The sequence below is a fragment of the Electrophorus electricus genome, chromosome 5 (genome assembly GCF_013358815.1).
Source record: "Electrophorus electricus isolate fEleEle1 chromosome 5, fEleEle1.pri, whole genome shotgun sequence".
Lineage (NCBI taxonomy): Eukaryota > Metazoa > Chordata > Actinopteri > Gymnotiformes > Gymnotidae > Electrophorus > Electrophorus electricus.
The window spans coordinates 7,170,390-7,180,389 of NC_049539.1; the positions used below are offsets into that span (position 1 = coordinate 7,170,390).

Sequence of the window (10,000 nt, forward strand, 5' to 3'; positions counted from 1 at the left end):
AGAAGTTGCGGCATTGTACAGTCATAAAAGTTCAGTTTTGACGGATCTTTAGTATCCGCGTGTTTTTACAAAAAAAACTTCACCCCCTCTGTGTCTGGATTAAAGCTTCTCTCTGCTTCCCATCTCCACTCTGACTCCACTCCGGGGCTCCAGATCAAGCAGCACGTGTGATATTAGCAATCCTGTAGTCTTATCTCTCACGTTTGTTAGCCAGATGTCCTACACAGATGCTTTCTTCATTTCATAGTGGATCCATATGTGTGTGTGTGTGTGTGTGTTCTGCAGCTGGGTAGTGTGAGGAAGCTCTAGGAGTCATCGCAGCGTAGACCTCCAAACCTCAGTGTCATGTACCATTATGCATTCATGCATTACAAGACTTGATTTAGTTCAGCTCAGTTGTTCTTCTGTAGTTTTTTTAATGATCACAGAAAGAAGCAACATTCTGACCTCCAGTGCCACACTTTACATTCACTTTCAGTAATATTTAATCATCTCTCTTTGTCTCTCTCCATTTATTCTCTCCATTCCATCCTTTTTTCCTCTCATTCTCGTTGTATCACTTTTCCCTCTTTTGCTCTTTTTTTCTCCATTCTTATCTCTACCTCTCGCCCTTTGTCTGTTTCTTCTTCTCTTCCTATGTCTCCGGATGTCTCTCCTCCTCTCACACTCATTTTCTCTCTTACCCCCCCGGAACAGAGGATGACACCGCTGGTTCTCCGTACCATCGCGAGAGGCGTAACGCGATCAGCGGGCAGGCAGCAGGCCTGGGTCTGGTGGCCTCCAAGCTAAGTGAGGAACCATCCACCTCCACGGAAGAGCGCCCCTCGCTGGTCAAGAAGGAACTGCATGCCTCGCTGCCCCACCTGGCTGACCACACTCTCCCCTACCGGGGCACGCTCTTCACCATGGACCCTCGCAATGGCTACCTGGACCCCCACTACAGTGAGTCAATGTACAGTACATGCCCTAATAGCTAAGGGGTCCTTACTGATATCACTGACATGAGATTAAGACGTTTATCAACATACAGAGTGATGTGTAGAGTTATACACACAAAAGCCTTGGGAGAAAGTCACCTTTCTGGAAGTTTAAAAACAGCACAGCTTTGTCCAGTAAATCACCGCACACGGCCACTGGCGTGTGATCGGCCATGTGGGTCAATTTACACACTGAAGCAGTCAGACTTGACGGTTAAAAGAGGACTTTTGGCATGGTGGGGAGACGGAGTTCCCGAGACGCTCAGGAAAAATAGGACTCGCAGGAAACCCAGTGGTGTTGTGTCGCGCAAGACTGTCAAGAGTTTCCTTGTTCTCAGTCTCCAGGTCTGAAATTCGACGTTGCACACAAGTCTAGCAGGCACGAAGCTTCATGCGTGCCCTGTGAGCCAAGCTGAGACCAGGGGATTCAGCTCAGCTGCGCTCCGTATGCAGGAGAGGCAGGGTAGATTTATTCCTCTGTGCAAGTTGAAAAGCAAAACTGCAGACAGACTGATTGGGCCTGACATTTGACTATTTGCTCCTTTTCCCCCTCTCGCTTTCTCTCCTTCTTCTCTTTTCTGTCTCGGGAGAGGTAGCATGGGCGAACGAGTCACTGCGTTCCCTAATTCCCTCATTAGGGGCCGAGAGTAAGCACACAACTCCCTCATCAGCACACTGATCAAAGCACTGCAGGGTGGAGAACCGTCGAGCCTTCTTTCACTCTTTCTCTCTCTCTCTTTCTCTCTTCATTTCTCTGACTCCCATTGGAAGGTGTCAGCAGTAGAACGAGGGAGCAAGAGAAAGAGAAAGAGGGAGGAAAAAAGAGCGAGAGAGAGAGAGAGAGAGAAAGAGAGATGATGTGTGCAGGCGCCTTTTACGAGGTTAATTTGGCCGAGCACCTTTTGCCCGGTCGTCCCCCGCGGACTGGAATTCGATGTGATGGCTTGTTTAGTTTGGCTAAATTGGGCTGGAGCTGGCCTGACAGTGTAGTCTTAATCCACTGCACTTAATGACTCTCTCCCGCCCTCCCTCGCTCCCTCTCCCACACTCCCACATTTTGCCTCCATCTCCTGGAGCGTTTACTGTATCTCCCTTTAACTACTTCATTAGCCGCACCCTTATTTTCCGCGCTCCGCCAGCACCGGCCCGGCTGACTCGCCCGAACGCAGAAAGCTTGAATACAGTCCGGCCGATCAGGGCCGTCGCAAATTGCGACGTCGCCTGCTAATAACAGCCTGTCCAGCTCAGCAAGACCGCCACCTTTCATGAAGGTGGAGAACAGGCTCGGTTGGGGAGGTGAGGGCACCGGGGTGGGGGCCGGTGGTGGGCAGCGCCACGGGTCCAAACCTGGAGGGACAAAGTGAAGAACAAGAAAGTTACAACCCAAGGGTGAAAGAAAAAGGCCAGAGGGAAGTGAGAGAAAGAGAGAATCCAGGCAAAGGGAAGGAAAGAGGAGGCTGGAGCCCAACGGGGCCCTAGTGGGTTTGGTCGGGGTGGGGGGGTGGGGTCAGGCTCCAGGAGCCACCAAGATCAAAGGTCACATGCAAGAGTCACCATCCTCAACAGAAGAATTGAAAGGAGCTGGAGAAGTCAAAGGGGCCACCCGGTCCAGAGAAAACCCATTTTTCCGCTTGGGGGACCTCAACAGCAGGAAAATGGAGCACAGGGTGGAGAAAACCAGCCTGGTCCCGAGAAGAATTCCGAGGGCAAGAGCGATTTTATTGGATATTGTATGAAGTGGGAGGAAGAGCCCTGGCCCTGTCCTGACCCCTCTGAGGCTGGCCTTGAGTTACCAGGATTCTGGCCAGGCCCCTCGGTGCTGGATAATTAAACCAGGACCCAGGCGCTCACACTGTACAGGGGCAGCCAGCGCAGTGGGTGAGCCGATACAGTAACAGCGGCAGCGATTGTGCGCAGCTGTTTCTGTTTTTCTCCTGTTTCACCATTAATTAAAATGAGGGTGAATTGTTGGTTGCAAGTGTGTGCTTAGGGTCTGAGGCTCGTGCCGTCTCTCAGGTCTCCTCTCCTGAGGGGAGGGATTGAGCAGGATGGTAAGTTCTCACACCACCCCCAGCCCCAGAAGTCTGTGCAACAGCTCTATAAAAAAAAAAATCTCTGGTGCCAATCACTTGCTACCATAGCCTTTGAGGTGTGAAAAATATTGACCCTTAAACTCCAGTGGAACCAAGTCATGACACACATGGCTATGTTCACACACACTTTCCTCCAGAGCTCCTTTTCCTCTTTGCAGATCCATCAAGTCATAAACGTATCCCAGGTGTGTGTAAGCATGTGATTGTGGGTGTGTGTGTGTGTCCGTGTGTGTGATGGAGAGCGGCCCCTCACTCTTTGTGCTGCGTAGGCACTAGCAGGGGGAGGCAGGCGGCGAGCCGGCTAAAGCGCGATCCGTCTTCCCGCCAGCCCGCAGGCAGGGCCTAATGCTCCTAAACGAGCCACCACCTGCCACCCCGGGAGCACCTGGTCGCCAAGGCAACGGGCCGCGGCACCCCACCCCCTCCGCCTCGGCCTGGGACATATCGGGGGGGGGGTGTGTTTGTGAGATCTGGGGGGGGGACCAATACAGCAAGGCCGCATGCCCCTCCCCTGTTTCTTCCTCTCCTTCCTTGGCTCCACCCACCTTCCACGCCTCCTCGCCGGTAAGTTGCGCTTGGCAGCTCCTTCCTCACCGCGGTGTAAAGAGGCGCACAGAATAAATAGCTCTCTTTGCACGCATTAGTGAAATCACTATTCCTGAGCCTTGGTCACCCTTTGATAAGAGTCACCGTATCATCCCGCTTACCGCCCTAGTAGCACGCACGATGGATAAGACCACCAGATTGAGTGGGGGATTAATGAAAGACAGAGAGAGAGAGAGAGAGAGAGAGAGGGAGAGAGAGAGAGAGAGAGAGAGAGAGAGAGAGAGGACGGCTTTAGCGCAATTGTGTGCGGGCCTGTATGCGCCGCTAGCGTTGCAACATCTGTTTATATTGTAGCCTGATTAGAGGGTCACCAGGACACAGCAACAGCAAGCCGTTTGCTGGCTAAGCGACTTCTCCACTCCGCTGTGGGGGGGGGGGGGGGGGCTCCGCTTCTTCTGCCTCCACAGCTTCTTCTTTCCTTCAGCAGATGTGCTCGTGACTGTGAAAGAGGCGTGTCCCATTACGGGAATTAAAATCATGCCGAATCGAATGCCTGCCTGCCTTTCAGAGGCTTCTGGAAACAGTAAGGGGGAGGAAGCGAGGAAGTACAGTTGCGAGTTCCCTGGACAAACTGCACCCCAACAGTAGTGGCATTCACGTCCCTCACCACTCTTTTGGCAGGCCGGGTGGATTGTTGAGCATTTTTGAGTTTTAGCTGCTTTAGTACAACCGCCCTTGACATTCAAGACTGGGACCGAGATCGCTGCTTCTAAGTTTACCCACTGTTGGCCAGTAAGAACAACAGAACACCAGTGGAGGAGCCAGGTTCAGTGCTCAGCGCTCTGGCTCAGATAAAGATCTTTCCAGCAGCTTTTGACCTGTAATCCTTTGTCCAGGGCTCCGCTGACATCTTACTTCTAAGAGCACTAACTCGGTAGGTGGAGAACGAAAGACCTCCGGCCCTAATAAACCGACCCAGCCATGGATCTCTGGCTTCTCGCGCCCGGGCCAGGCGCCCTGTCTGGGGATCTTCCCCACCTCAGTGCCCTTGGTGGAGCATAGCAGGCCGCCGGCAGCCCGTGGGATGGGGGACGGCGCTGGTAGTGAGGCGCTGATGGAGGCCATCCAGCAGGCAGTACAGGCGGAGCCGCTCAGCTGCCCTGGACAGGCGGGACGTCGGATCAGCCGCTCCCCCCGCACATCTGACCTCTGCAAACCACTGACCTGCACAAGGCAGCTGTCAGGAGTAAGAACGTGGGCCGCATAGCAAAAGCTCGGATTCTATTTAACTTTACAAAGTGGAAAGTCACAGCTTACACACTGGAAAGGAGCCGCATGTCCATGCAGGGACGCTTATGTCAGAGCTCCCGTCTTCCCTGTATAGTTCAGTTCTGTGAGGTATGGGTCTCTGATAATGTCTCCAGTACAACTCACTTAGCGATCAAGCTTAGATAAATAATGACCAGAATATAAACATGCAAATCCAAGATTAAATTGCACCTGCAATGAGAAAGGTCCTTGGAAGAATTTAAACACAGATCACATTTAAAATTTAAAATGAGCTATAAAACCCCAGCCCCCAAAAGTACCATGCTGGCAACAGGGCCGAGGGCCGAGGTTTCGGCCCTGGCGAGGTGGCACGACAAGCTAGAACTGGAGGTGCTGGGGTATGCGAGGGGTGGGGTTTGCTGGGCCGAGGGGGCCGGCATGCCATGGGCACGCTCCAGGCTTTGGGAAGAGCCCGCACTCCTCCATCTGCACCCTTTCATGACAAAAGGGAAACATCAGTGACATTAGTCCCCAACGCGCCCCAGCCGAACAGATCAGGCCCTTTTATGAAGCTTATTAGAGGCGGCTCGTCATGTTGGGCCTCAGCCCGACAGCCCTGTGGCCGATTGGCCCACTCAACGCACTTCCCTCTCTCTCCTGCCCCGCAGCACTCTGGGACTGCTAGCAGCGGGCCAAGCAACGTGCGCAAAAGGAGCCACGCATTTCTTAAGAACAGCCTAAGCCTTTCTCCCTTTTTATCTGTGCACTATTGATTCTTAAAGAAGAGCGACCGTTTTGGGGCCCCGTTGCAATCGTGCCTGCAACATCTGTGCCTCCTCTCGCTCCCACGCCGAACTAAAACAAACCACCGCTCAGCGCCAAACACGCACGCTTGCAAAAAGCACTAATCTCGCTTACAAAAAAAAAAAAAGCTTCAAGTCTTGAGTGAGATTTCAGAGTTATTCTGAAATGGGGAAATTGCAGCTATAAATAGCAGAGAAAAGCAGCGCTAAGACGTTAGAGTCAAAGACGTAAGAAGCGGCTGCGATAAGTCCCCCACCCCCCTGAGATGTGTTTCTTAGTCTGGACAGGCAAAGGCTAAAATCATCTCATCTCCACTTTCTCCTCTCTCTCCTCTTCCTCATCTGCTCTTCCTCATCATTCTTCTGCATGACACTACACAGGCACTACACAGAGAGCACATCTCAATCCAGACCTCTGTGGGCACGTTAGTGTGTGTGCTTGTGTTTGTGTGTGTGTGTGTGTGTGTGTGTACGTGTGAGCACGTGTGTGTGAGCGTGTGTGTGTCTCTCCAGCTCCGGGCCTTGCTGAAGCACATTCTGGGAGGAGTGGGTCAGGAGAGAAAGCAGTAATTAAAATGGGTCCTTTCTTTATTATGGACCTGAACTCGATAAGGCGAGGTACATTCCTGCCCCTTGTACTTAGAGCACAAGAGAGGGCCACAGGAGACTAACAGGGAGAGAAGAGAGAGAGAGTGAGTGAGCATGTCAGGGATGGGGGAGGAAGAGAGGGAGAGAGGGAGAGAGGGAGGTAACAAAGCAGGAAATGAAAAGAGACATAAAAGAGAAGGAGCTGAAGGAGGTCAGGCCCATCACAGGCTTAGGACTGCCTTCAAAGATGGCTGGGACAGGTGGCAGCTCCAGACAATCTCACTCCACAGAGCAGCATCCTCTCCGGGGGAGATAAGGGGTCCCTCCATCCACCCCCTCTCTCCTCCTCTCCTCTGCTCTCCCCTCCCCTCCTCCCCCCACGCGCCTCCTCTCCTGCTCGGCGCACGCCGTGCGGGGCTCTTTGATGTGTGCGTGGCGGGAGCGCTTGGCTGGGGTAGAGGGAGGTGAGAGGTTTGCCGCTCAGCAGTCTCAGAGGTGCCCGCCACTCTCTGCTCTCATTAAAGCAGGGGGACTCTGGGTTAATCAGCTTTGAGGGTCACACACACGTGCGCACGCCCGTGCTCACGCTCGCGCGCTGACTGATACTCTCGCACACTCTCTGCATGCACGCACACATATGCACACAGGGACACGCAAGCGCACACTTTGTCTGCCTGCCCAGGCAAAGCCACCCTTGGGCACCACCTGCATGAGAAGGAGATAGCCGAAGAGAGGAAGGGAGGAATCAGCGTGACCAGAGTTCCTTGCTGCTGTGAGCCTCTGCTTAAACTCTTTGTTGTCTGTTGCTCTCGCGTGTTCTCTTCCGTCCTTAATTGTTCCACCTTCTCGCTCGCCTCCCCTGAGCTTCTATCCCTCCTCCCGAAGCTCCTGTCTCCTGACGCTACCCAGCTAAGGCTGCTTGTAAGTGTGTCAGGGGTTATTTAGGAGGAAGTTGTTTGGCAGGATGGCATAAATGGATTACAACTCGGGCTTGGTCTCAGGCCGAAGCTCCGCAGAGATCGTGAGCTCTGTTACAAGAGGAAAAGAAAGAGGTGAGAGAGATCGAGAGAGAGAGAGAGAGAGAGAGAGAGAGAGAGAGAGAGAGGAAGAGGGGGATGAGGAGAAGAAGGATGGAATCCAGAATTAATGTGTTCTGGGCTGTAAATGGTGATAGCAGTACATAAGCAGAAGATATGCTACATTTTTAATAACTATTCTGGGCGCAACCATGTACAGACAGAACAATCTCGCTGAAGTGTTTCCCTTATAACATAAGCACAGTTTCCAGCGGTGCTTGGCTGCGGGTTACCAAACCAACCCCACTGTTTGCATCATTGTCCTGGCCTTGTGCCTTTGAGTGAGACATGTTGAAATTAAAATGTAAATAACAATGAGCTCCCAGTGTTCCATCTTCAGATGGAGAACAGAAAAGGTTTCCACTCCTCCTGGTGTCAGGTGTGTTTGAAGGGGCAGGGCTACGCAAACACAGGTGGACCTGTGCCAGCGGTGCTCAGATCCCAATTGGCTCCTCAGAGCCAGGGCACGGCCGCCCAGTGCCGATCACCTCGGCTGTGAACGAGGAGGAGACCTCAAGCCTCTGGCTGGGAGCGCCCGAGGTCGTAGTGCCGGTATGAAGGGGAGGGCTGCCCTTAAAGACGACACGACCAAAATGGCTCTCCGAGGACAATTAGATGGTCGTCTCTGAGTGCCCTTTGTGGGGTCTTGTTCTGCGCGCCGGGAATCACCACCTCCCGACCCCCTCGCGGATTATGCTGGGCAAGGAACAGTGAATTTGTGACTATGGATCTGCAGAAAAGCGGAGGGCAAGATATAGAGTGAGAAATGTAAAGTGAGAGAGTGAGAGTGAGACGGATAGGGCGGGTTAGGCAGAGGTCTTAATTTGCCCTGCTGTGTTGACCCCTGTCTGCCACAGTGACCTGGCTGTAATTAAACTGATTGCTTTGATACAGAGTCACCTCCCTCTCTCTCTCTCTCTCTCTCTCTCTCTCTCTCTCTCTCTCTCTCTCTCTGTCTTTCTCTCTCTCTCAGGTCCAGAAATCAATAGAGTGTACTTCTGACAGTGTGAGAAAAAAGGCTTGTTTATTTGTTATCAGGACAATTAGGGCAGTATACCCACCCCCATGCATTTGCTAAAAAAGTATTTTATTTGTCTGTCATGGAATGGTCCCTTGGTTTCCCACAGTAAGCACATAATGGTGCCAGGAATCAGAAAGCAAGAAACAATTTAAAAGTAGGTGGCAATCAGCAATATGAATTATTTGTTTTCTCCATCTGTTTCCCATCTTAATAATTCATATGGTCAAATTAAGAGGTGACAGAACTTTCAGCAGTGAAGCAATAAGCCCACTCAACCCTCCACTTTCTCATTTCTCATCTCCCTCTATTTCTATCTCTCTCTCTCTCTCGTGCCTCCACTTTTAGAGCATTAGGCTAATTTATTCAGCAGTAATTAGTCTATTGGAGTTCCAACAATGTAGGACTGTAATTAAACAAAACGCACAAAAGTGGGGCGTAACACCCGCGGAGTACGAGCCCAAGCAGCCGCGTGTGTGTTTACACGCAGGAACAGCTGGGTGCCAGGCTCTCAGGAAACACTGGTTTAACCTTCCCACCTGCCTCCCAGCCTGCTCTGGGGTTTTGCGCTGACATTTAGTCACTTCTAAGCAGGACTGCATGTTACATTATTGAACCACAATGTAGTCAATTCTACATCCACACATTCTAAAACAAAGGCATTCTTCAAAGGTCCAAAATCTCCTTTGTCTCCCTCTGACTCTCTCGCTCTCTGACTTTCTCTCTGGCCCTGTCTTTCTCTCTGTTTGTCTTTCTCCCTCTTTCTCCCTCTTTCTCTCTCTCTCTCTCTCTCTCTCTCTATGTCTCTCTTGTTCTCTCCATAAGGTTTATCTCTCAACATGTAGTGCTTCACAGTGTATGAATGTATGAATTGCTCTTTAATAGCCTTTACCTCCTGACACTGAGCTAAAGTTTGATAAACAAAACCATGCGGTGGTTAAGACCAGCATTTTCCAACTTGGAATGTTCCCAACTGTTGATACTCCTGATCTGGAAAAAGTTATTCATGCTTCTGTTACATCCCAACTGGATTTCTGTAATGCACTGTGTTATGGGATTAATGAGACATCTCATTTGTCTATAGCTGCTCCAACACATTGCAACTCGAATATTAACCGGTACAGAGTCCATTTCTTCAGTGCATTACCCTGTGTTGTCCCCCAGTTCATTACAGAATCCAGTTTAAGGTGGCTTTGAGAGATTTTGGTGTTTTAAATGGATTTGCACCTGCTCCTCTGACAGGCCCACTGTCTCCGTAGACGCTAAAGGGGGTGTGGCCTTTGCTATGGCTGTGCTGGGACCATGGAACACTCCAGCAGCTGATATTCCATTGATTTCCCATAAATGCTTGATTTTAAATCCGAGTTTAAAACACATTTTTAGAGATGGGCATTCAACAAGTTGAACATTGCTTGAGGATTGTATGGAGTAGTGTCAGCATATCTGTTGTGTGTGAAAGACACTGATATAAGTGGAAACAGATGGTGTGACAAGCTTGCTTGGTTGTAAAGCACTTTGGTTTTAATGTGCTGTGTAAATAAAACTTACTAACGTACTCTAAATGTAGTTCTGTGCACACTCACATGCACACACACACACACACACATGCATGGCCCACACACACACACAC

The 10,000-nt window shown here is 51.1% G+C and overlaps 1 protein-coding gene across 1 annotated transcript in view; it reads left to right on the forward strand.

Annotated features, from left to right (window-relative positions):
* The window catches only part of gli3 (GLI family zinc finger 3), a 101,176-nt gene that overhangs the window by 39,246 nt on the left and 51,930 nt on the right, over positions 1 to 10,000 (forward strand). Inside the window, exon 3 of the mRNA XM_035526508.1 lies at positions 697 to 942. Coding sequence (XP_035382401.1) covers positions 697 to 942 — 246 coding nt within the window. The remainder of the gene's footprint in view (positions 1 to 696; positions 943 to 10,000) is intronic.